This window comes from Danaus plexippus (genome assembly GCF_018135715.1).
Source record: "Danaus plexippus chromosome 9 unlocalized genomic scaffold, MEX_DaPlex mxdp_26, whole genome shotgun sequence".
NCBI lineage: Eukaryota > Metazoa > Arthropoda > Insecta > Lepidoptera > Nymphalidae > Danaus > Danaus plexippus.
In genome coordinates this window covers 3862796-3890707 of record NW_026869848.1, presented here as the reverse complement: position 1 = coordinate 3890707, position 27912 = coordinate 3862796, and the positions used below count along the sequence as shown (strand labels likewise).

Below are 27912 nucleotides of genomic sequence, written 5' to 3'. Positions count from 1 at the left end.
GAAACAGATACTATCACTCTCCAGGCAGTATATTTTTCCACTGCTCGACCTGTTGTTTGATATTTGACATGTCATATTGGCTTAACCAAGTTTCAAGTCAGACGAAACTCCGCAAAAAATACTTATACTAATAAATTTTTGTACTTTTTAAAGAATTCCAAGGACCCAGCTAGAGGAATACGAGAGAATGAAATACACTATCCTTTTTACACAGTCTTACAAAGTGAAAATATATTTAAAAAATAATACTCAGATTATGTTTTTAATGTCAGTGAATAGTTGTGTTAATTTCATAAAATAATATAATGTAACAAATTATATTTTATATATTCTGTTGCCCCGTGGTCCTCTGAATACAATTGATCATAAATCTTCACAGACATGAAATGACCAGAAGTGTGAATCAGTGACAAACAGACATGTTACTTTTTTTTAATATTTTTAATTTTTTATTTATTCTTGCTTAATACAGAATGCAAATTGTCATAAAAAAATATATTATTTGAGCGTAGATAAATACTGTAATACGAACATAAAGTTTTTAAATAGTTTATAGACACATCATAGACAATATATATTTATTTCTGAGGGATTGTTAAAAAATGTATAAATCAAAATATCATTAAAGAGGCTTAGTAAAGCATGTATCAAAATAATAAGTAGTGTGTTTACGTCAGGTGAGTCACTAAAATTATTTTCTGCATAAAATGCAAGCAACAAAAGATTCATTAATTCCGAAGTGACATGTAATAAAAACTACAATTTATTTAGTCAAGATACATTGCTTGCGGCATTTATTAGCAATTACAACGAAGGTAACATGCCATCTTCAAATTGTAAACATTTCTTTTTCGAAGAAAATTTTTTTTTTACAACAATTTTGTTCTTAACGTCACTGATTTCATCTATCTGTTGTTAGTTGTGAATACAATCTTATTGTCCTACAATTCTATACAATCATACAATACTGTTATAATACGAACGCACCCCACACTTTAAATTTCAACGTAATTAAATTATTTTTCTCTGCTATTAAAGAATTATTAGTCCCGATAAACGGAAGCGTTTATGTATACGTATTGCAGAAAGTATCGTTTTTTTTTTTTCAACAATACTCGTTCCTTCAGCAAGTTTGACATGTTTTAAACTGAAGTGTATTTATTTGTACGCAGATTCCATAGACCATGACGGCTGTGCCCTAGTCCTAGTAAGGAGAGCGGCCTGCGGGTCTTCGGATGAGCGTGCGCCCCTCGGCCCTCGGCCCTCGCCCCGCACTGTGATTTATTATATTCATATTGACCTCTTTCGCATTCGGAAGTTTGTATGCAATAACACGAGAGGCGGCGGCGGAGCGACCCATACCGTCACCCGCTAACCAACCGACTGTCGGTACGACGTGCTCACCGCAGCCGTCTCTTCGAGTACGATACGTTGTCGTAGTGACTTTTATAATAACTTTTAGTTCCCTAAGTACCTTATACATTCTTTGAATTGACCTTCGAGAAAGGTTAGTGATACTGATTATTGTGGAGATTATGAGTTTTAGAAGCTCTGTGAGATTCGATATGTCTGATGTGAGACGTGTCCCGCTTAGGATTTTGTAGATTTGTGATTATTTTTTTTCTTAAATTTGCTAGCTTTTATCTAAAGTAGTCACTAAGCTAGAAACATTTTTTTAAATATATTTATTATTTCTCGGAAGCGTTTCAACGGTCACAATATAAATTATGTTGTTTGAATTTTATTGTTTAGTATCTATTGAAGCACTAGCGAGCTTCTTCTTATAGATTAATTATCGAGCGATCTATTCGGACGCGTTCAGTACATGTATTATCTGAACGCGTTCATCTTTGTTGGATTTTTGATTCTTGTTGTAAAGTAACGCCATCTACTGCCACAATTATCCACTAATACTTTCCTGAAAGTGTCTTTGTAGCTTTGTGAAATTATTTAGAAGTGAATATTGTTAAAAATTTAAAAATTATTTTGGGACAAAAAAAAATGCAAAATATTTATTTTCTATGTATATAATAAAATAATGACGAATATGTTCCGCAATAAACTGAATCATTGTTGTCGTGTTTTCGCTGAAAATAAAACGACTGGCCTTCATTGATGTAAAATTTGATTTATCCTAGTTTATAACAGTTTGTAACCGACAGAAGTTGTTGATGTTTAAAAATAATAATAATAATAATAGTATATCATCTGTAATAATATTCCAGACAACCAAAACGATACAACATAGTATAATTTATTAGTACAGGGAGAATATTGTGTAAAAATACATACCGTTACGACCCGGATGTTCCTGGATTGTGGTAACACTGGTGTTGGAATCGGTTCGACCGATCACGCTTTGCCGTAGCATTTGATACACGGGAGATTGGAATGTTCCTATTTGGGGATGTAACTAGTAGTTATTTTAAGCATAGCAGAGGCGACGTTAAAGTTTCGCATAAAGTTCATTAGATCCAGCGTGACGGACGAACCGGTTCCCGAACGCGACCCTCGAACTCAAAAGACCCAAGTTCCTGGGAACAAGATGAGACACTCCACTACCACTAGTGTAAGTCATCGAACTATGTATCGACAATTAAATATTAACGATTAATTATTAATAAGAATAATAAATATGTAGCTGTTTAATAAATAATTATTAAAAGCCTTGATATTAATTCATTGCTTTGTATATGAACATATTTTTTTTTGTCTTATAGTAATCACAAATTCATTATAGTGTATAGCAATAACAGTGCTGGATGCGATTTTTTTTTATCTTTTCCGTCTGTCACGTGGTTTTGCTGTTAATATTTTTTACAATAATGTATAAATAGTTTATATTGTAAGGTGCATTTTGTGGCGATGACCAGTGCAGTAGAGGTGCCATTAGATACGATTTCTAAATTATACTAAACGACATAAAAAATTATTAAATATCTTTCATATGTATTCATAACTGTTGTGTATACGAACAGTGTGGGAAATAAAAGTTTTTAGATATTTGGTCAGCGACATCACAACACCGACGCAGTACAACTCGGACGCGTGGTTCGTTTACACCGACCATTCCATATAAGGGTGAAGTTGGAGCCAAAATTGTAACTTATTTTTCTAAAATGTTTTGTTATATCGCGTTAAAACTAGTATAGATAAAACGTAGTTATTTATCTATATTGTAATCATAGGACATTCAGATTTCCAAAGAAAGCTCAACTGAATTCATTTAGGTAGATGACACGAGACGACATACGTACGCAAAATTTATACTGTTTTTTTTTTTTTATAATAGTATAAGAAGCAATGATATTCATCAGGTGTCACTTAGTATGTACATACTTAATTACCATAAAATGTGATAAGACTTTTTTTTGTGTTGTAGTGTTTTATAATTGTTTAAGTACAGTGAATTTTTATTTGTATAAATTTCTACGACTTTAAAAAAAAATAATGTCAAATGGTGCTGTCTTAAAGCAACAACTCTGCTTCACAGTTGAACTTTTTTATTTTCTACGAACGTATTAATGGCGATGACATTACAATTTGTTAAATTTGTATTTTTATTTTTATTTTATTAAATAATTTGATCATGTTCTGTGACCCAAATAACCGGGACAAATATCAGCTTTAAATAATGGTTAATCTTGTTATTTTCGATAATAATATTTACCACATGCTTTTACTTCTCAACAAGACATTTTTAAAATCATATTTGTATATAATTTTACTTAGTGCTTCTTAAAAATATGGAATCTCTTTATTTCCATTATAATCACCCGTATCCTTTTGTGCTAATGAAAAATTATTTAAACTATCAACAATAATCGGTTTAATGTTGCTTTTTATTTGAATATTGTGTAAATTATTAACGACATGTTGTGTAAGTAATTATATGATGATAGCCATAAAATATTTGTTTTATATAACATAAGTTTGTAAATACTATGATTATACATTAAGTTTTATACTCCATTGTTTTTTATTTGATTTCCTCATATCCATCTTAGAACAGCATACACTTTCTAACAATGAAATTGCCGTTAGTTCGCCGTTTCCAAGTATCTTTTCCGTTTGGTTTAAATAAATATTTTGACCCGATCCGCGGAGGTTGTGGTGACTTTCGTTGGCGCGAAACTTATGGCTGTAAATGCGGCTTTGGTTTGGAGAAAGTTAACTGTAGAGTGCGTGCCCGTCTCCCGGCGTTCGAGACATTCAAACATCAGTCGACGCCGAGCTCGCCTCCGAGGTACACATACGTGAGAAATGTTGATCTAATCGCACAGTCGCTAACAAACAACAGAAAGCGATAGTGTTGTATACAGTGAAGCTTTGTATTGCTTTGTGAACGATTCAGTGTGCTATATACGGACTGAGCGGTACTTGAGAACAAAAATGACATTCTCTGGGAACATGAAAGAAAGCAAACCGCGAACCGACACATGGGAGACGGAGGTGAGATCTTGTCTATTATATGTGGATGATGGCTGTCAGCGATAATTAATTCATCTGGCACGCGTGTTATTCACAGCAAACATAATGAATGGGAAGATCTATCAATGATGCTTCTCATTAAGTCGTGCGACAATTTCTTCATAACAGCTTAACAATTGACACTTTCTCCTTACAAGACATTCAAAGAATTGTTTTATATGTATAGGATAAAAGCTCTGGAAACAATACCGCTCTATTTGGTTGTTTATATTGCATATTTTATTCGTATTTTTTAGAATTTTATCCTTATTTTTAATCTTCATACATCTTGGTTTCAAGGAACTATTAAATATATTAATTGACTAACGTCTTAAGAAATCAAATAGTTATAGGAAACATTAAAAAACTAATAAATATTTTATATAATTCGCGTTCTCAGTTCTCGCTCTGTCAACAGGAAGCAACATATAATAATTTTAATAAATGTATTCGGCTATGTGTGTCACATCTGTTATAAATTTCTAAAATCAATTCGTTTTCAATACACTCTTTTTCATTCGCGATGTCCGAATCGATGACCATATAAGATGTCTTCCATAAATTCGCACTATTTATGAATTTATTATTACATTTTCTTGAACATTAAGGTAAAATATCCTTTATTAATCAAACCTGAGTAAATTAATATTATTCAGCAATGTCTACGCAACGATCACTTCGGTTCAGTGACTGCTTTTATTTCAAAATATATATTGGTTTCTCATAAGACTGAAAGGATATATCCTAATAATTAACAAAATTCGATATTCAAAAATGTTTATAATTTCCTTAATAGAAATATGGAGTATTTTGTTTATGTGAATAATTTATAAGACTAGACACGAGGAAATTTTTTTTATATGGTATCATTAATATTTAGCAATTTACATACAAACAATCGTGAAAATCAAAGCTTTTTTGACGTCCATAACAAAGTACCACAACTAATTCATTGATCTCAGCTATAAATTCTTTTTAATTAAATTTTACAACAATCTTCATTATATTTACTTTGAAAAATTACAATAAAATTTATATTTAACAAATCAATTTAAGATGTAAAAATTTCTAAGATCTAAACTCCGATAACTTAATGATTCATGATTTTTAATTAGTCAATTTTGTTGTATGACATTTACAAAACATTCTTATAGATTTTGTTTTACTTTTAATACGAATTAATTCCTTCGTGAGTAGGAAATTTAAAACTCGATCTTACCTACTTTGTCACTTGTCCTTGCTAGCGCCTCTCACTAGTGTCTCGCTCCTTGTTAAAAACAATTATAAATAGAGCAAAGTATAAAGAACAAATAAAAAAAAAATACAAGTCAGTGATTATATAGCCGGTGTAGCCCTATCTCTGCCGTTTATGATTTAGAATTAACTGCTATTTAACTCACAAAATTGTATATGATATGTTTGTTTCATATAATAGGTATGGGAAAGTTCTGACTTCAGATTAATATTTTCGTTGATTGCTTGTTCGTGTGTGACATAAGTGTTATAAAATATAAGACAGAAAAACGCAGTGTTACCCAACACGAGAAAACACAGAAAATGCTGTAATTTTATTAATATTATTCAGCGTTGCAAACATTAGCAATTTAGAATCAAATTTAATCACACAGTTTTTGCTGGTGTTCATTTTTTTATAAAATCACGTCGTTACATCTTAGCGATGAATAAAAATTAAAAATCGAACTAAATGATTTTGTCATATATATTTTGTATATTCAAGGCTGCCATGTAAAATATATAAAATTTAAAATTGATTAATATTGCACTGCACTTCAACATAAGGTCGTTGCATATTTTTCAAAAGGAAGAAAAAATTACTTCTGTAAAGCAAATTAACGATACACTTATTTGTCTATTTTTAAGATTGATATCAAAAACATGATTACAAATGGTGAAACATTTTTGAAATATGTTATATCTCAGCTACAATATTATACAAGGCAACTACAAACAATTAGATAAATAAACAACTCATTAAATTTATAATTACTTTCTACAGTTGTCTAAAGTAATACCGATTACATTGGCAATAAAACAAACTAAAATTAATTATTTTCTTGCTCCATAGTCGCTTAGTAAATATTATAATACAAATCGATTCAAACCAGTCCAAGCAAGGAGGCTTTATTGCAAGATTCCCAGAAGCAACTTCAAGATCCATTACTGAGTAGGTTTTATATTATAGTATGCAAAATTTCTTCTCAATTTCAACAAGGAAGTAGGTGAAATGTACATTTCTTATAAGTTATAAAAGATTATTACAGTCACACAATTGGACACAGATGGATAACCAACACTGAATATTATTTGCTATAAATTATAATAACTATATATAAAAGGTCCGTTTATAGAAATTCAAGGAATTAAAATTTGTCTAAATCGTTTTTTTTTTTTTTGTAACCGTTGTATCCATTCAGAAAACCAGATTTGAATAAAGTTGGACATGCTCTACAAACATAATAATTTTGTGAACTCTCTCGGAATAACTAAGCGTGGACGAAAAGACCTTTGTTTGTCAACCTTCTTGGCTGACCTTTCTCGTCTGTGACCTTTAACCCACAGAAAACCACCTGTAATTCAATCTAGTATTTGGTATATCACAGTGTAAATGTAAGTATGTCAGTGGATGTTAACGGCGCTATGCGATTCGTTATCCGGGTCGCTGCCGCCCGTGAGTTCGCTGACCACAACTCAACTTATTTTACGTACTTATAATCCACTTTTCTTCGAACTTGTTATTCGGTTGCCCGCTCAATTAAATTTTTTGACTTAAGTGAAACTACCAACAATAGAAATGTATTATTAAACTTAATATTTTTTTTTTTTTTTAATTGGTCTCTGATTTAGTACTAGTACATTTCGATACAAAAAAACTTCACGTGGATTTATAATAATACTACTCGTATATAGGCAAATAAAAAAACTGTGTCAATTATTTAGGAAACAAAAATAAGGCAACTTAACATATTATATATAACAAAAACTTTAAATCATTCTAAAAGAAGTGATAACCAATTCAAAAATATTGTTGTTAATTACGACGAAATCGATGTTGCATTGCAAATTGCTAGAATATTCAATGGTCAGTTTATAAGTATTACAAACAATAATCGAGCTTCATTATTGATATGTCAAGTTATTTTTAAGCAATCAAAGAAGTATTATGTTCTTATATGCAACAACAGATGACGAAGTATTAAAAGTAATGAACATGAAAAGAAGACGCTATATCAGTCGGTAAAGTTCGGTTGAGTTCGGTTAAGCAGTCGTTCATTTCAATAAAAGAACATCGAAGGAATATCTGTTTTGTTAAATTTGACATTTCTTTTTTTTTAAACAAAATAAGTAAACTTTTTTTTTTGTAAAATCCGTTCAGTTCAGAACAGACAAAGAGAAGAAAGCCCATACAGCCATGTCTTATGTATTTATAAAGGTTAATTCAAGAATATTTTATGAATCTATCATATAATTAAAAGGAAGAACATCACATGACAGGATTCCATCACATTTCAGAAATTTAATCATCCGTGTTTAGTATTGCTTTATAATAAAACTGAAAGTTTGTTATCTATAAGTAAAGAGTGGTAGGTACATAATTGAAGTATACGATATGATGATCACCTAATAAGTGTCCCAAAACAACAAGATGTTTTTGTAGAAACATTATATTTCTTTTGAGTTTTATATGCATACCTCTTTAAAGACAACATGAATGTTGTAATTTAATCTCTTGTTATTTTTAACAAAAAAAAAACTTTTTAAATATATTTTTAAATCCTATTTGATCGTGTAAAAAATAAATTAAAAAGCAGTGTACACATAATTTTCAATTATGCGCTATTCAGGTGCATTATGAGAAAATGAGAGTTGAGAAAAATAATTGCCTCAGATAAAATACTTAAATGTTTAATTTAAAAGTTTAATGTACATCTGTAAACTTTATTTCATGAAACTAAACAAACATTATTATTATGCTATATAAATATAAAATGCTTAATTATTATTATCTTATTTGTTTCTTATCTTATTTGTTTTTTGTTTTGTTTCTTATCTTATTTGTTTCTTAACACTCGTATATTTATTACTAAAATGTCACTTATGGAAATTAATTTTAATATTAAATAAAAGTGATTATTTCTTATTATAATTATAATAACAGTAACATCTATTTACTCAAGATAAGTATATTTCAACTATTCATCTTAGTTTATGCACCGTTATAAGGTTTGACAATTCCCAAATTATATATAAGTACTTAATAAATAACTGTAACAAAAATATTATATACCTTACGTATATTCTAAACCACGACATCTAATAAATACATAGCTTTATCTATTGACATTTGGAAAATCTATATTTTTTACAACATTACACTTTATTATCTAATCGCGTGACAAAAAACAATACGAAAAGAATTTATGATACTTCAAAATTATATGTTGTTATCGGGTGATTGGAAACGCAAAAAAAATGTTGGATGCCAGGTGAAAACCCTATAACACAAACGGCAGAAGTTTGCTGTAATACCTACCGAATAAAATATCTATGGTATATTTCATGTACAAAAAAAGGATTTATTGAACTAACATATATATCGGCGCAAGCAGCTTCAATGACGGATGCAACATGAAAATAACTCAAGGCTGGCATCAATTACTATAACAACTTATTGGTCATCGTTACTATTGTTAAAAGTAAAACGAAATCAAAGAGAATAGAACTATGTTTGAATTCTGGTATAAATATGACGTCTGGACGCACGACAGCGGACTGCAGAGTTCAGCGAGTGTGATTATGAAGAATGTGATTATGAAGAACCTTCGAGAAATACAAGAACATTTAGAAGAATTGAAGTTTCATTTTAAAATATCTGGAACATATTGAAACAAGTGACATTAGTGACGTCAGCGAGGCTGGCGTCCTCTCTTTAAAAACAATGAATTTGTAATAAATCTGATATATATATTATTTGCTACACATGAATTGTTTTTGTTACTTAAACGTTTTATAAAATAACAATATAATATCAAAATCACTAATTACATAGAATTATACCTCCAACTGCAAAAAATATCACTAAGAGATTAATATACTTATAATATTTGCAATTAAATTTAATAATTAATGTTAATTTCCTTAATACATAAGAACTATTGGCTTAAAACTAAAACTAACTAATTCATAAATTGTTACGTATCAACTTTATAAAATATGACAAATAAAGTAACATGTACCTATTTGCTATATACCAGTCTGCTTTCTATTTAATTTAAAAGTGGCTTTTTAAATGTTAGCGCTTGCTATTTCAATCTCGTAAAGTTTAATAGGAATATCAAAAGCTATAATACAGAATCTTATTATGATTAAATTCTTAATTTGCGTAAGAGAATCAATAGCAGGTTTCGTTGCAACAAGGTGAACAAATCTTTAAAGTTCATGGCCTTTATAAAACTAACGTATATCGTCATCGTGTTCAACTGTTGAACGTTTCCACAAATATCTACTTAAATATTTATACAGTATTAAATATAATATAATGACGATAAAAATAATCTAATTGAACGATTGACAGTTGTATACAAAATCTAATAAGTAGTGAAACTAAGAAATAAAAAATAACTTTTAAGTTTTGCTTTTAATAATCTTACCATCTCCAGCTCTGTCGAATAAATATTTTTATAAACTGATGATGAGAAGGTTAAATCTCAGATGCAATACCTACTAACACTGATTTAAAAAAGTTTATGTTTGAAACGAAGATAATATTTTTATATCTACATGCTTGCATGAATAAAAAGCATATTTTTTTAGGTTTTTTAAAATGGCTGGCTTAAACCAATAGATCTTATTTAAATTTTTAATAGAAATATAGTAAACAACATTCCAGCATTGTTTCAAGTTGACGTATAACATGAAGGCGAACAAACAAGTCAACAAATATAAACGTTCAGGCTCTCACTGTCGTATATTTTAAATAAGTTTATTATAAAAACTTTTTACTGTAAACAAGGCTGTGATTTAAATCGATGATCCTTTGATTTGGTTATTAAGATTAAACTTCTTTTGGAACACTATTTCTTGTTAAAGTTGAGTTTATATTAAATTTAAATATTATTTATTAAATTCACAACGATATTTATACTCTTTAGGTGTATGTTTTCTAAAAATTATTGATTAAAGAAAACTATGTTGACGCAGTTTTATTTTTTTTTGTCGATAAACATAAGTAAAGAAGGATTAAAAATTATTAATACCAAGCACCAACAGCTCTGTTATCTTCTAGATCAACAACACAATTGTTCTCCTAAAATATAATATAAATAAGAGAAATAAAAAACTTCTATATCAATCTGTAAAATAATCAACTGAGCACAACTTTAGGATCTCATTTCTTGCTAACCTTCAACAGCAACAGAGCCGTTCGAAACTTAAAAGACAAAAAAAAAGCTTGAAATACTGTAAATTTATTATACACCGAACGAAATGAATTAACGAAAGCGAAGGTGTCCGCATTGTTCAAGATGAATCTCGATAGAAAACCGGCGAAAATTCAAAAACGTGCACGATTTATCATTTAGTGACCAACTACCAGCTATTCACGGCGAACAAAAACGTGGGGATATCTAGGTCACTGCGGCAGGTGCGATGTACAAACACTAGTACGCCTACATCTTTAAAGTATTTGAATTAAACCGGCTCATTGAATGTAAACAACTATGAGAAACATTACATTAATAATCTTCTCATGCGAAATCTCACATAGTATTTCGGATTAATGATACGAATCAGTCATCAACCAATCTTGGCAACATATAATTAGGTATTTCATTTTTGAATAGTAATAGTCCGTGTCAAATGCTGAGCGGCAGGTTCTGTAGCGGAATTGTATTTTCTGATCAGTGTGACCTCTAGGCTTGTCCTTGTTCACACCTTAAGTCAACCCACAAGACTGTATTAATTCTAACGTGTTTCTAATATTCTTTGTTCTACGTTAGTCTACCATTGCAGTAGATAGTTATACGACTGTCAAGTAAAATAAAATTTGCCGAGTTCTGGGTACCTTCATAAGTGGTATTTCATGATTACTTTGCGGCATTACCAACTTCGTTTCGAAAGCATTCGGGTGGCATTTGTAACAAAGCTCTATTTTACGAATACCTTTCAAAACGTGCGCCGCACACCCAATGTGAATAGTCCGAAATAAATAAATATATCATGTTATCTTTGCTTCAATAAGTCATAGTAGGAACTATTACAAGAAATATATAATTCTTTAACGATACGTAGGAGAAGGAAGTTATAATATGTACTAAAATATTTTTCGCCGTCAGGTACTTTCACTCTCAAATATTCTTGTTTAAACATATACATATAAAGATTCAAAAGGTAAGATAAAATATGTAGAACGTCTTACATTAATAAAACTATCCATTCACAATCTTGATATAGTATCGACAGAGAAGAAAAGATCCCACACATACTTACATAATAATGGGTAATTAATGTTTTCATAATATTACATTTACGTTTGAACATACGAGTACTGTTCTATTTAACAGCTAATTATCACGTATTTATACATTGTATTACTGTTATAGTAACAAATTAAAATGATCCAATCATAATAACCTATAATGAGAAATATTCTTTAAAGTCAGGCTTTAACGTCTTCCTTTGTCTTCAAGTAAAGAACAAGTTATTCTACCTAGACGCTAACGTAACATGTCTTGAGAACTATATTTACGCAATTTTACCAATTTTGAATGTCTGGCATTTGTTACGTTTTACTATCTAGTGTAATTTTATTTTTTTATTCGCTAAGCTGAGTAATGAGATATTTGACGCTGTAACCAAATATCTCACGTAGAGTATGAAGGTTTTTTTTTCTGTCGTATTAAGTTTATTTAATCTGAAAAAAATATTAACATGATATATTATGTTGTCATCATTTGTCGCTCATAGATTATTATTATAAATCTTATAAATTTTGTACTGTGACTGTTTAAGGTTATTAATATTTTTTAAACTGTTTTTGATTCCTAGCTGGGATACGGCTGGTCTCGTAAGGAGCAACGTCGTTGTAGAGCACACAGGCCGCCGGAGTCCACGATGTCTGTCAGCAGTGACATCAGGTTCACTCGACGCAAACTAAGCAGACCTTGTCGGGGATGCTGTGCTGCTCTTGCGGCTCTACTCGTCCTATTGCTGCTCGGTGCTGTTGCTGTCTACCTCGGCCGTTGGTACCACTATTAATTATATATCTTCAACATGTTATCCTCTGAATGCTAAAGACGTAGAAAGTATGTCTATTGTATAATTTATGAGTCTAACCTATCTAACTATACGTCTTATAAAGTAAAATAATTTAAATTTTCATTAAATGGTATTTATTATGCAATGAAAACAATAACTCGACCAATACACCTGCCTTTAAAGGGTGTAAAGTATTTGCGGTTTTTAAAGTATTAATTTTCTCGTAAACCTTGGCTTCATTGGCTCACATAGCCCAGTGCATAAGTAGGCAGACACGCTAACTGCATTATAAAGTAAATACTCGAACGGTGTCTTAGGTAGCACGAGCTTCTCGACACATTTTGACATATTGACTTTCTAAAAACATTGTTATACTTGAGAAAATCAAGATTTGGAATAATAAAATCGTCTTCATAAATAATAATTTCTATTGTTGTTTGAATAAATTTTCTGCCGTTGGAATCTTATTATTGTTGTTTTGTATGAATAGTGACATTTAATAATACCTACCACGAACTATAAAGCGGTTCCCCGATGGCCTTCGCAACAAGCGCTTATCTGTTTGATACACATCAAGCTTTCAAAATTGTTTTACTTTTATTAAAAAAACCTGAAATACTTATTTATATTATGAATTTAAGATAATTAGACATAGCTGGTTTTTAAGTGAAACCTTATTATTTTCATAGGCTTTTTATAATGCCGCTATTATCATTAAATTTTATAAATGACACTATTAAAACTTAAATTGTCTCTAACATAAATTTTTTTGTAGATATGTATCTGTTTGGAGATCCATTGAACCGGCAAACCTTCCGAGGGTCATTTGTGGTGTCGACATGGGATTCGAGTGACGAAATGCTATCAGACTCGAAAAACGGCACCCGCGAGATGGAAATGCGGCAGGTCCTTTATAACACATATAGAACCTCCGAGTTACATTCTTGTTTTGTCTCAGCTGAAATCTTAGCTTTAGACAGGTGAGCATTTCATATAGAGAATTATATGTATATAATAATGTTTTAACAATCTCAAGACTTCTGTTAACTTATTAAAAATTCACATGGTGTTACAATATAGTCACTGTCGCCGTCACTGACGAAAATATTGTGACGCAAAAAGAAAAAAAAGGCTACTGTAATTGCAAATTACGAGGAAACTACGTTACATGAAACTCTACTGTCATAGATTTACGTAATAAGTTCGTTTTAGTAATGGTCACGTTTTAGCGCCGCAGTTTATTTCCCATTTACTGCAATTTGTCGTCAGACTTCAGGTTTCATTGCCTATTATGTTTATATTAAGTACTTCTGCTGTCGTAAAAAAAAAGTTAGCTTTAGTAGAAATTTAAACAGTGGCATTGAACTTTAATAACATTGTACCTCAGAACTTGGACAGTAATAACAGCTGTAGTGGGAGAAAGTCTGCTTTCTAGTGGTCTTACGCGTTCAGATCGAGCGTGATAGAGGGCCGTTTGGAACAAAAATTAATATTCGTAGAGAAAAAAACGCTTTAAAATCATTTTCGCTGATTAATATAAAGCAATGTGTAGAAATTTAAGCGATACATTTAAGTTGACATGACGAGGGTTTTGTTTAATTGCAACACTTTTTATGTCATTTTCTTAGTGTACGTATGATGAGAGTTGTTTATACGAAATAACTGTAAAATTTTGCATTTTCCTTAACTATTTCATTCTGATTGTAAATAATTATAAAATAAATATAGGAAATACAAAGTTTTGTAAAATTAAAATTTTAACCAAGTCTTTCCAGTTTCATTGAAAACTTGTCTTATAAAGAAAATAATCACGGTTCACATTATTAATACTCTAAAAACAATCATACTTATATGCTCACTAGTCCTAACACGAAAGGAAAGGGCAAACATGACCTTGAATTCATATTGTTTGTACCATAGAAAGTTCAAAGCTTAGAAACCGAAGCACGCGTTACTTTCCCGAGCCGCAAAGTATATCACCGTGGTAAATGCAAACGGATCACAACGCTTCCCTGACCCACTTTAATATGATATTATCATATTGTATTCAACTTAAGTAAACAGTCATTACTGTATTGAAATACCAGTTTCGTTAACGTTTAAGTTTTATTACATCTTCACCTGTGATGAGAGAAATAAATAAAAGAGTGAAATAATAAAATATAACGAAATCGCAATAAACTAGCTATTAAGATATTTAATTAAATATAGTGCTTTCTGATGTACATCTCTAGAGTTAGAGACGTTGTGAGAGACAGAGAAAGAGCTACATTTTAAGCTGCTAATAAGAACTTTTTAATAAAATATGGTTTGAAACATATGTTTAAGTAAAAATTCTTAAATGCAGATTCGTAAAATTTCTTTATAAAATTGCTGTAGCGATTGGACTTTATTTACTTATTTTAAAGTTGTATTATTCACGTTATTTTAAAATACTATAGTAATATGACGTAATAAGAGTAGCTACTCTACTAGGTACTCTTAAACTCTGTATAGTGTATAACTTTATATTTTTCATTGAAATCATGAACATAATGACACACATAACCCTTTTGAGTATTCGAAAACCATTTTTAAGAAAGAACGCGGACAGCTTCTCTTGACCAATGAACAAATTTACGATCATTTTAAGAGCACATACGAAGTGCCTAAAAGTGTAAGACTCTATACGGATCCCAACGAACAAAAACCTGGAATTCCTCGTTTCAATTTCCATGGCATTCCACCAACACTAGATGAGATGAGTATTCAGATAAAGAAAAAATCGTCTAAATCTGAGCCGGGAGCCGATGGTATCCCATATATAGTCTTTAAAAAATATCCATCGGTTCGTAAACATCTCACATATATATATACGATAAAATCTGGTCAACGAAGCAAATCCCGGAGTGCTTCGGGAAAGCAATTTTTGTCCTCATTCCCAAAAAAGATCGAGTCACAGATCCGAAAGATACTAGACCGATAGCCTTAACAAATACTATATCCAAAATCTTTTTCTCAGTTGTACAAACGAGAATGACGCGATTCATGCTCAGCAACAGGTATTTTAGGCCAAATCACCAGAAAGGGTTTTTACCCGGAATTTCTGGATGCCTAGAACACAACACTTTGCTGTCGGAGAGTTTAAAAGATGCTAGGAAAAGCGAGAGGCAAATTACAGTTTGTTGGATAGACTTAGAGAACACGTTCGGGTCGATACAACACGAATTGATGCTATTCGCGCTGAGATGGTACAACTTTCCACCCCTAGTTAGTGATATGATCGCGTCGTATTACTCAAAATTAAAGTTTTCTATAACAACTAAAAAAGGTCATTCAAAAACTTTTAGTTACAATGTAGGACTATTTCAAGGTTGCTGCTTATCTCCAATTGTATTTAATATTGTAATTAACATCTTAGTAGATAAATTAACCAGCAACGAGAAAAAATGTATCGGTTCAAGTTTAATAATAAATACACGGAATCCATTTTAGCCTTCGCTGACGATCTCGCACTACTGACACGTAACCCCAAACACTGTCAAGTACTATTAGATGAAGTGGATAAATTCTGTGAGTGGACCGATGGATTGAGGACAAAACCAAGTAAATGTCACTGTCTGTGTCTCGGTAGGCGGAATACAAGATACACCTCATACGATCCGGGATTATCGTTAGGCGGTCAATGCATTTCTACGGTTACAGAAAATGCACCATTTAAATTTCTCGGTCGGAAGATTGATAATATAGTTTGTACTCCATCTTTAGAAGGTATAGTAGATAGCTTTTTAAACGATCTCAACAAGGTAGATAGCCAACAGATCAGTAACGTTAAAAAAGCTTGGATCTACGATAATTATCTAACTTCACGTTTAAATTGGCCTTTCCTCGTTTATGATTTTAATAAAACCCTTTTGTCAAAATTAGATGCAGGCGTCATAAAGATGTTGAAGTTGTGGCTCGGGCTCGCGCTAACGGCTGTTTCATCGGCTTTATTTAGGAATCGCAATAGTTTTGGGATGAGTCTAAAAAATCTATCGGAGCTCTATAATCACCTGAGAGTTTCCAAGAGATACATCCTGGGGAAATCCCAGTATGACGTCGTTACAATGCTCTCAAAAGACAAAGATGCCCCAGAGCTAGAGTCAAGGCTTCACAAGCAGTTTATGATAGGAGCGCAAAGTAACAGAGTAGGGTTAGGATCAAGTAAGAAGATCCAAGATACGGATATATTGAAGTCTTTTATTCGGCAAGACGAGAATGATAAATATAAGATCCATGCAATAAGTTTAGAAATGCAGAACGAGTGGTTAGACATAGGAGATTTTTGCATCCCATTAGCACTAAAATGGCGCACCTTAATCCATGATTGGTCGCCAGCATTGCTAAAATTCTATCTCAATGCGTTCCAGATGACTCTCCCAGATCAGAGTAATTTAGTAAGATGGGGTAAAGGTACCGAAAAGACTTGCCATATCTGTGGGAAGGCAGTTGGAACTGCTAGGCATTTGTTGGTGGGATGTAAGATACTCCTCGATAGTGGTCAATACTCGCGTCGTCACGATAGGGTTCTGGAAATCATACGTGAAGCGGTTAATCTTTCGGTAGCCAGAGCGTAAAAGGAAATAACCACAAACGAGCGATCAGTAGGTTTTGTGAGAGAGCCCACTAGGGCTATAAAAACAAATGTCAAGCCTTACTCCATCCTTAAAGCGGCTACGGATTGGACTATACTGATGGATACGTGTGAAAAACAATACAAAATCCCTGAGAGTATTTGTGCGTCAGCCTCCAGACCAGACATATTTATGTATTCGCGAATTTTAAAGCGCGTTGTGATGATAGAGCTTACGGTTCCTTGGGAAACCAACATCCCCAAAGACCATACCATCAAGGTCAACAAATATTACGAGCTCACAATCGAACTCACTCGAAATAGTTTCGTCGTGGATTTATACGCGGTAGAAGTGGGAGCGAGAGGTATAACGGCTAAATCTCTCTACAACCTACTAAAAGACTTGGGCCTGTCCAGAACTCACATCAATTCGTTCTTGGAACGTACTTCGAAGGCAGCCCTAGTAGGTTCTTTTCAAATATGGTTAGGTAGGGAGAGTAGCTTGGACGGTGGAGGTGAGCGTTTAACGCGCGTTAGTTAGGGGCCCCTTAAACCTACACCTGGGTCGCAAGTCCCAGGCACTGTTGAAACTCCTCTCCCTGCAACGCGATGGACCCGGCACCCGCACGGTGAATCCATTGAATGCTAAGAGGTTTCGTCTCTTTAATTAAAAAAAATCTTTATATAATATTTTTTTAAATAATATACTTTTTTCTTTAATTTATTTCGTGTCTCGTCGGGGACATTAAACAGCATCAGCGATGTACCAAAGTTATAATTTTATTGTTGTCAATTTTAGTGTGTCTGAAGGGACTAGGGTTCACTTCGAAGTATCCTTCGAGCCTATCTTCACAGCAGTCAGCACGCCGGATGTAGCCGCTGTTTTAGAACGGGAGCTTGAAACCCCTTTCTTTCTAAATATAGGAGTTTTAGCAGAAACTTTACATATTGAGGTATCAAAAAATATTTCAGAAATCTTTTAGACATAATATTTTTATGCAACGAAACTTAATATGCTATTTAAATTTGTGTTTTTTTGAGCGGTTTATGAATTACCATATCAGTTGTTTTTAAATTCAAATATAAAAACTTATATAACATCCTGCTTTTGTTTAAGTTCAAAGACACTTATACATTTATTAGTCACGTACAAGCCAGAGCCACTTTCACAATGCTGTAATTAATCTCATCAGGAAGGTGTTTGACATAACTCGTTTAGTAAAACTTTATCGCTATTAATTCGCCCGGCTGAGGGCTTGTCATACCGGTTCGAAGTTTTTACAATGAATTAGAATGTAGATCCAACTCAGACAAACTTAATACAACTCTGCGAACACCGTGTTGCTATAATTGATTGTGTAATAAACTTTTTTTTTATCTATCTTTCAATTAAGGAATGTTATATTTCTAGACTAATCCGCATCTAAGGAGAATTAAGAAGTAGAGAAAGTTTGTTTGAAAGAGCCTCAATTACGTTTATATTATTTTAGGAAAGCTCGATTATATCTTCTCAAGCATTAAAAGAGGGTGATACAACAAGTACAGAGGCTCCCACCACAGAAGAAATAACATTAGAAATAGAAGAAGAGCTCCGGGAATGCAGTTCACTAAGCCTGCCTCTGTGTTCTCACCTACCCTATAATACGACTTCATATCCAAACCTAGTTGGACACACGTCTAAGGAAGTTCTACTTAGAGATCTTGTCGCATTCAGAGAACTTCTAGACGCGGAATGTTCCAATCTAGCGCAAGTAAGTCTTTTACTTTTATTTTTATTTCGTGTTGGAAACACTTTTTACGATGAGCTCTTGTGTCCCAGTCGATTGCGATTTAAATCTATTTACAATATGGTTATTTTTTATTTCATTCTATGAATTATCATACTTTATCGAATATATTAAACCTACTCTGAGATTTCCAATTTTTAGAATTATTTTAAGGTCATTTCATAAAAAAAAATCTTTAGATTCTTAAAACGAATAAATAACCTTTCAAATTGTTATTTTTTATTCTATCTTCATATTCTAAATGTATATTGATATTATTTTAGGCTAACTGAAGTACCGATTTACATTTGTTATTAATACAAAAGTAAAAATACTTTAATGTCATAACGAAATCGGAGTTATTGGATGTATTTATAGACGCTCTAAATATTTTATTTATTATGGTACGAATTTTAAAAAATAGAAAATCATTACAGTACTATATGTTCAACTTCATATTCTTTTAAGTACTCGGATTGATGAATGCAAAGGATAGCTGTTAAGTTATATTAGGCATTGTTGAAAGCGTGGGCTTATACCAATTTAAAAAAATACACAATATTACCAAATCTATACCATTTTCATAAAATTAGAAAAAAATTGTGCTTTAAAAGTCTTAAACTTATCACTCTTTTCATTCATTTTAATGTACTATCATCTATGTCATTCCAGGATTTCGTATGTCAAATGTTACAACCACGATGCGAGGACGATCATGTGATCCGTCCTTGCCGGGCGTACTGTCGCGCCTTTCACGCAGGTTGCGGGTCACGGCTCCCTGAACGACTGAGACCACACTTCGACTGCTCGAGATTTCCGGACTACTTCGGACCAGGGTCATGCCTCCCTGAACCGGGTTTGTGTTCATTTTCATAGTTGTACACGAGATATTGCTAAAAATCATTATGTAGACATATAAATCACCTTAAAACATTTGCTGGGTATTTTAAAATAACTGTTATTTGCTGGTCGTGACTATAAGATAGAATTTTTTGAGCGACGCGTCTGAAGAAAAAAATGTTTATTTGTTTGTCCTTTATGTCCTATGAAATATATAAATCGGCTGAATTCCTTTACTTCATATGGAAAATTACCTAAATGGAAAGGAGTTTTACATTTAAAAATCATTTTTGTTTGTTGATTTATTAAGACTAAATTGCCTTGATCGAATTAAACATTCGTATTTGCATAAAAATACTCAACAAAAACTAAAAAAAAATAATATTATAGTAATCGATCCGTTATATATAAAATTTATGTATATATTTATAAATTTATACATTATTATTACTGTACTACTACTATAATCAATAAATCAAAGATTTTATTTCAATGGTTGCAAGATGCAGTTGGATTCGGTTCCAAATATGTAATCATGATTAACGAGTACGACATAATGCATAAAAGCAACTTATTATTTATTAAAAATAATAGGAATGTATTGTTTATATATAATTTAACGATGATATGAAGATTGCTTGGGTGGTCTTCAACGCCTGGCTCTGTCTCGTCGTGCGTGCGATGCTGTCCCGGACTGTGCTGATGCGGTGGACGAGCGCTCTTGTTCTCATTGCTCGTCAGCAGGCCCGGGATCGTTACGCTGCGCCTTACAGCCTCGCTGTCTTCCACAGCACCTGCGCTGCGATGGAACCCCGGACTGCGCTGACGGCAGCGATGAAGCCGGCTGTTGTGAGAATACCAATATTTATTATACTGTCTACAGTTTTATACATAACTTTAGATTTGGCTATAGATCTTTTTGTTATTTCTATTTTGATATAAGTTATCTGCCTCCTGATATACGTATAAATAAAAATAATTGTCATTCATGTTTTTATTAAGAGTTAAATGGAGGCCTATACGCTAAGGCTTAATAGTTCTTTACAAAAACGCAGTTCAACATTCTAGTCTCTGTATATAGTGTGGGTAACCCGTTCGTTGTCGTCATGGCGTCGCGAGACTCGTGAGAGTACACTGGGCGCGATCCGTCACCGGGCAGGGTACGCGGTCTGGGCAGAGCGTGGCCGTGTCGGCAAGATCTGCGCGGAACCCTACGCACACGACCGGAAGGCGCTCATGAACGTAGCGACCTCCCTGTGCACCGCGCTAACATTCAAGTGAGGAATGTTTATTATTCAAGTTCCACCTTATTATGGTTTTATAAAGTATATTAATGTTAATAAAACAATTAACATTTAAATCGTTTAATTTAAATTATAAAATCATCTGATTATAAGGAAAACTCAACAAGCAGCATTCGAACTTGTGGTTTATGGTTTTCCACATCCCAACTGTCAATATAATTAACGGTGACATAAGTAAAAATACGGAATCTCTTTATAAATTATCATTTAATATGAACTTTCTCAATATTAATAGATCTGCAGTGTCAGCCGAAGCGGTGCCTGATGCTGAGGAAGAGCCTGATGAAAAAAACGAAAATACACAAACAGTATCCCAAAAAAATGAGCCGGAATATGTTGAAATAGTCGACCCCGCTGCAGCAGAAATATCGTTTGTCAAGAGCGACTGTCCTCAGAGGAAGGTTATCAAGATCATCTGTGATCAACTCGGTTAGCTATAGCGACATAAAATTTTAAGAATGACATGAAATATATTTATAAATTAAGATTCTACCAAAATAAGTTTCGTAATTCGTGATCTTAGTGATATTTTTTTCATTATATTACATTTAATTGTACAATCTGAATATTAGTACTATAATATACAGAATGTGGAATACCGTCCGCACGAGGCGCGGGCGCTACACTGGGTGTGCAGCATCTACCACGCTCGGCACGGCCCGGCGACTGGCCCTGGCACGCGGCTCTACTGCGTACGCACGTGCATGCATGTGACGCACTCCTCGTGCATGCTGCCTGGCTCGTTACCACCGCATCTTGCTTCCAAGTATACCATGAACCTACCTAGTATTTTAGCTCTTAATACCGAAAACACAACTTTCTATCACAAATTGTTATATCATACCACAATTTTCAAATGATAATTTCAATTCAAGGGTCAACCGAAAGCGGAATGGACTGCTAGATTGGGAATTGTACGCATTCAAAGCACTTCACCCTGGCAACAAGAGAGGAGGATTGTAGGAATGGTGAAGTCACCGGTTGAAGGCAGTATGTTGGCGATGGTACGATTAGAAGAGCCAGTTGAAATCACAGACTTTGTCCGTCCTGCTTGCTTACCCATCGATGGCTTTAAAACGAGTGAACATAGCATCTGCAATACCCTGGGGTGGACGAGAAATAGGGATCAATTGCAAAGAGTTCATGTTGTCCCCACTACTATGAACACTTGCGAGAACGTTAGCATAGCAACTGGCAATGGCATATGTGCAGAACCATTGTATGATCAAGATGATTGCGACGTAAGTTTAAAGAAAAATATTTGTCGTTTTAGCACTGTAAATAAATATTGTAATTATGTTTCTTTGTCTTAGGAAGAAGAATATGCAGGCAGTGCAATGATGTGCTTTGACGAGAAATCGAAGCACTGGTCTGTGATAGGAGTCAGCAGTTGGAGAATAGCGTGCTCAAAGATTGGATTGGGAAGGCCCAGGATATACGACGCCGTTACATCACATATCGACTGGATTCGAAGAACAATTGCAAACTCTTCAAGATGACTTTCGTATCACAGTTAAAATTAGGTGTAAAGTGAACTACAAGGGGCCATCCATAAAGTAAGTCACACGAATTTAAGGGCTTTTGAACCCCTCCCTCCGTCCTTGTCACAGGTTATCACATTTTTATAACCCCCCCCCCTCCTGATGTGACGTCGCACATTTTTTTATTTATGTATATATTTAAAAATAATCTAGAGAAAGCTTCTATTTTCATTTCTTACCTATTGTTTTTAAATAGTATTATAGTAAAATCAACATAAAGTCTAATTTTAATATGTGACGTCACAAAACTATTGCCCCCCCCCCATGCACCTTGTGACACGATGTCATACTTGAAGATACCGGATACGTACTTTATGGATGGTCTTCAAGATCCAATTATATAAAATTATGTTAAAACTTTGTAAACTATGTAACTATTAGTGTAAGTTTAAAATTAAAAATCATGCCATGAACAAGCACAGAATAATTATATTTTCTTTAAATATAAACAAAAATTCTTATATTGTAATGTGTTTTCTGTGTCTATTGAGCGATCTCTCTTATTATGGTAGTTATGTCTCCTAACTCACCAAAATTATGTACCTACAGAAAACAAAACATGTTTTTGTTAATTTGTCTATTAGTCATGTTTTAAGGATGAGTAGTTTTAAAATTGTTAATAATAGATAGTTGAGTTAAATTATTAATATATTAAGCTTAAGTAAAGGTCAAATAAAATATATTCACTAAGATAAGTCATTCCATATGAATAGAAATGTATTTTTTATTTTACAATATGCATGTATGTTAATAACAATTAATTATGTTTGTAATACTTTGTAAATTAAATGTAAATATGTTTCAAAGTAAAATACCAAAATATTAAATTATTTTTAGTACATACAGGTTTATTATTATGGCTTATTATTAAATATGCATCGCATAATTTTATTTTTCAACCTCCTTATTTTTTGTATACCTTAGAAATTCATTAGCGCTCGCTTCGCTCGCCCTACTCTAATTCGACAATCTGTACAATTTTGTGGTACACTTTATGAAAAAAGTATCACGCCTTAAGATTTGAAATTTAACATAGTAATTTAGAATCTTATCTAGATTTGTTATTTATTATTAAAATATTTTTATTTATATATATATTTTTTAAATACAAATACAATACAATATACTACTAATTTACTAATATGCTACTAACGCCATCTGTCGAAGGCTTGTATCAACTAAATTGTTTAATATACTACTAAAGCCAACTGTCGAAAGCATGTGTCAACTAAATTGTTTCTACTATTAGTCGAAACAGGTAGAAATAGCGTCAATAGATAAGGTAGTATTAAAAACTCAAATATGTTGAAGTGTAGAAAACAAGAAGAAATCCGTATGAGGAATGTAAATGCTTTGATACAATAAAAAAATTGAAATTTCTTTTTTTTTGTTGTATGAGTTATTTATAAAAGTCCATATTAATCATTCATATATGAAAACATACTTTTAATAATATTATTCATCATTAATAATGTATATTATTAATTAATAATTATTATTACTAGGTAAAAATACCTCGTGAGTCCTCACAAAGCTGTGCTTTTTGCTAGTTTAACATTGGCCACCCCATATCCAAAAGTAGTTTTTTTTATTATTACTAAAATAGCTATTTTTATTTATATTTTTACATGTCACTTTTAAAACTCTGTAGTAGAAAGGGCCTAGACTCTAATATAAAATATTAATTCCCCTAAATAATATATTTATAATAGGAAATTTTTGAGTACTAATTCTTAAGTAATTTAACTAAACATTTAAAATGTAGGTTGACAAATTTAAGTAATCCAAGGTTTTTAAACTATTATTTGTAATAACAACCCTTTGTGTTGTTCAAAATACAATAGAAATGTGTTCTATCATGTATTAAATTTGCTTCAGGTTTATTTATAGCAGTAAAATAAATAAAATATTATTTGTAACAACTCATCTGCTATGATCAAAACATCTCAAACCAAGTTATTGATCAATTGATATCATTTTATCATTCTAAACTTCAATAATTACTAAAAAAAACTATCTAAGAATATTGGTCAGCAATAAAAAATATGTTTACATGATGATATATAATTTATTTACACTAAATTTCTACAGAAAACAACGGTAACTTTATTTTAAAACACCTTCCTCTTTTAGTTCTTTTCTAATCTGTTCTTGCACATTCTCCGGCAATAATTTCAACTCATTATTTATATACCTGTGTAGATCCTCTAAGGGCTTATAACGAAGATGAACAACCTGAGACCCGGCCAACATTGATAGCAAAGCTGCCGTCGAGAAAGATAAATATTGGCCCCATGTAACACCCGCTGGCATTTTAAACAGCTGAGTATTTCCTTATTTTTTCTTCAACAATATCCTTGGCTTGACGCTTCTTAAAAGTATTATAAAAGCTTATTTCACCTACTTTCCAGTTTATCATAGAATATTCTAATGCTGCTCCCAATACAAAGAACATGGGAAGGAATCTATACATCCCAAATATTCTCTTGCCTGGCCATTTGTCAACGACTTTCTGAATCCAGCCAATTTTCATTTCAACGAAATCTAGTGCATAATTTATAATTAATTATTAAATGCGATTGTCACGTCACACATATATATATTTCTCCTTATTATTGAAAACATTTATGTAACCTCAAATAGAAATTTCATAACACATACAGTAATAAAGATTTAATGTCAATTTTTTTTTTGTCGTGGATCCATATTGTAGTACGCCACATTTTTGATTAAAAAATTCTTTGTCACGAAATTTATTTATATTTAAATTAATGCTTAATACAAATTATAGTAAATTTAATTGACTATAATGATTTACCTGTAACATTATTCAGATTTTATTAAAAATAGTTTTAAAATTTAATTTTTATTTTTTTTTATTAAATTCCTGTTATATTTATTTTCTATTTGTATGATTATTCAGATAGAGCCAAAAAATTGTAACCAGAATATATCTTGTGTTTATCAAAGAACTATGTTCTATTTCTTTCAAATAAATTTTATCCTTATCTTATTTATCACCTTTTTGAATAAAATATTTTCTCACAGATTTTTCTGTTTATTTCTACTTTCTGGGTGGATTTCTACTTTTCATACATATATATTTTATGATGTCAAATGTTATCCTTCAAAAGATAAAAACTTTTATGAAGTTTTTTAAATATATGAATTAATTTTTAAAATTTCAAAAATTAGGGAAAGATCAGAAATCAGTCCAGAACAGAAAATTTATCAGTGATACAATAGAATTGTCAATTGTTGAAAAGAAGACGTGGCTACGGCCTGATATATTAAAGTAATTAAAGACACAAAATACATAAGACATGGCTGTATGGGCTTTGTTCTCTTTGCCTGTTCTGAACGGAACGAATTTAACCAAAAAAAAATTGACAATCGTTGAATTGTCATATTTTGACAATATTTCTAAAAACCTATACCTACATCGTGTTATGTAGGTATCATATTGGTATATATTTTACAAGTAATAAAATAAATAATGTTATGAAAACTTATATCTTTCTTTGGGAAGTGGAAACAATTTTACCTATAATTAAAAGCAATTTACTAATTTATTTATAGATTTCAATGGTAATGAAAAGTGTAAAGAAAACATACGATAAAAGATTCTTTGAATGTGTAACTCCTGTAAAATTAACAGAGTGTCGAAATTTGAATTTACATACAGAATCTTGGGGATTGATAAGTAACTATTATTTAGAATCGGTGAAAATAAACTGTTATAAGCCAAATGAAGTTACATCTGCCGCAATACTCAAAATTGCAGATATTTCTGGACAAACAACTTGTGTTGTGAAAGGGAAAACCATTGGTTTATTATTTGGACTATCTAGTGAAGAATGGGTGGAAATGGAGAGTTTATGTAGCTACGGTCAGCAACTATTCTATAGAAATTTTAAAGATGGTCTTAGTAAAAATTTTAGATGTGAACAAAAACTTTTTTACAATTTTTGTATGAGTAATCAAAAAGAAGAACCACTCGTAGCTATTTTTTATCGAGCCAAAAATACCAGAAATAAAGACAAAGACGATTATTTAATTAATATTTTACAATTGAGAAAACCCAACAGTTTATTGCTAGATTTATATTTAAGTGCGTTAAATAAATTAAATTAAATAAAACCTTATGGCAAATCTTTTAATTTACTATTTTACATTATAAATAGTATAAACCAATAAATAAAATTGTAGTGCCTGTTTGTTTCGGCTAATCTCAAAAAATTGTTAGAGTAATATTAAAATTACTTTTATTGGAAGAAAATTGATGTAAAAAAGAGTAACTAAGTTTACAGATTATTCATTTATGTTACTATAATAACCCAAAAAAATCTTACAGATAAAGTCTAGGCACAGCGAGTGCAATATGAAATAAGTGGTAGTGTAAAATACATATGTGTTTAAAAACATCACTGAAGACAATAATAATAATGAAATATCTATCACTTTCAGAAGTGTCCATTAATATTTTAATCCAGTTCTGAAGTATCTAAGGAAATAGAGATTAATAATGTGTTTATATGTTAATACATATTAAAATTATTAAATTTCTAAATTTACAACCTTTGTCATCTAACAGAATTTATAACTTTTGTCATAGATATTTCAATGATAGTTACCTTAAATAATCACTTAAAATATTAAATGAGAAAGTAAATATTTAATCATTGATTTGAAGATCAAGGTTAAATTTATGTTCATGTCTTATTTGCAATTTAAAGAAACCACAAAATTTCCTGTTATTTATAAATCATATGTGAAAAAACCAATTTTAAAGATGTGATTCATCCAACAGTTTATAAGAGCGAATTTCATCAAAAAGGTTTATATTGGGAAAACTGAACACTTCACTTGTAACTAAGATTTTTTTTTTTTTGAACAAGCTTTTGTACTGAATATTATTATTTAAAGGATTCGATTGTATTTACATATCTGAGATCTGTTATAAGACTCGTTGCAACACCAAGAGCGTAGGTAGTGACCTGTGCCTGTGCTGCTTAAAACCTAGAGTGGGCGTTGACATCGAAATCAGTGCCTACAGTATTTTTGCAAAACGAAATAAAGTTATTTTGTTATTTAAAGTTGCGTAGAATAAGCGACGGATTGTA

General features: G+C 31.7%; 4 protein-coding genes across 10 annotated transcripts in view; 2 read left to right on the top strand and 2 right to left on the bottom strand.

Annotated features, from left to right (window-relative positions):
• LOC116767682 (phosphatase and actin regulator 4B) overlaps positions 1-3970 on the top strand; it is a 34836-nt gene extending 30866 nt beyond the window's left edge. For all 6 annotated transcript variants that reach the window (XM_061527574.1, XM_032658127.2, XM_032658126.2 and 3 more), the window contains one exon: positions 1173-3970. In XM_061527574.1, coding sequence (XP_061383558.1) covers positions 1173-1188 — 16 coding nt within the window. In that variant the 3' untranslated portion in view covers positions 1189-3970. The remainder of the gene's footprint in view (positions 1-1172) is intronic.
• A 240-nt stretch (positions 3971-4210) lies between these two features.
• On the top strand, positions 4211-23630 carry LOC116767593 (atrial natriuretic peptide-converting enzyme). 2 transcript variants are annotated; one of them, XM_032657991.2, is made up of 12 exons: positions 4211-4452; positions 12535-12727; positions 13520-13724; positions 18138-18291; positions 18829-19089; positions 19777-19960; positions 20578-20793; positions 21026-21221; positions 21484-21677; positions 21836-22014; positions 22124-22489; positions 22562-23630. In XM_032657991.2, exons 1-12 carry the CDS (start codon positions 4393-4395, stop codon positions 22745-22747), a joined length of 2394 nt encoding a protein of 797 aa, XP_032513882.2. In that variant the 5' UTR covers positions 4211-4392; the 3' UTR covers positions 22748-23630. The 2 variants fall into 2 exon arrangements, with proteins under 2 accessions (XP_032513882.2, XP_061383472.1); XM_061527488.1 differs by lacking the exon at positions 4211-4452 and having other exon boundaries at positions 12597-12731.
• Positions 23631-24837: 1207 nt separating this feature from the next.
• On the bottom strand, positions 24838-25102 carry LOC116767420 (ubiquinol-cytochrome-c reductase complex assembly factor 6). The gene has a single exon (XM_032657732.2). It carries the CDS (start codon positions 25100-25102, stop codon positions 24896-24898), a length of 207 nt encoding a protein of 68 aa, XP_032513623.2. The 3' UTR covers positions 24838-24895.
• A 1-nt stretch (position 25103) lies between these two features.
• LOC116767419 (small integral membrane protein 4) lies at positions 25104-25460 on the bottom strand. The gene has a single exon (XM_032657730.2). It carries the CDS (start codon positions 25320-25322, stop codon positions 25104-25106), a length of 219 nt encoding a protein of 72 aa, XP_032513621.2. The 5' UTR covers positions 25323-25460.
• Between the last annotated feature and the right edge of the window lie 2452 nt (positions 25461-27912).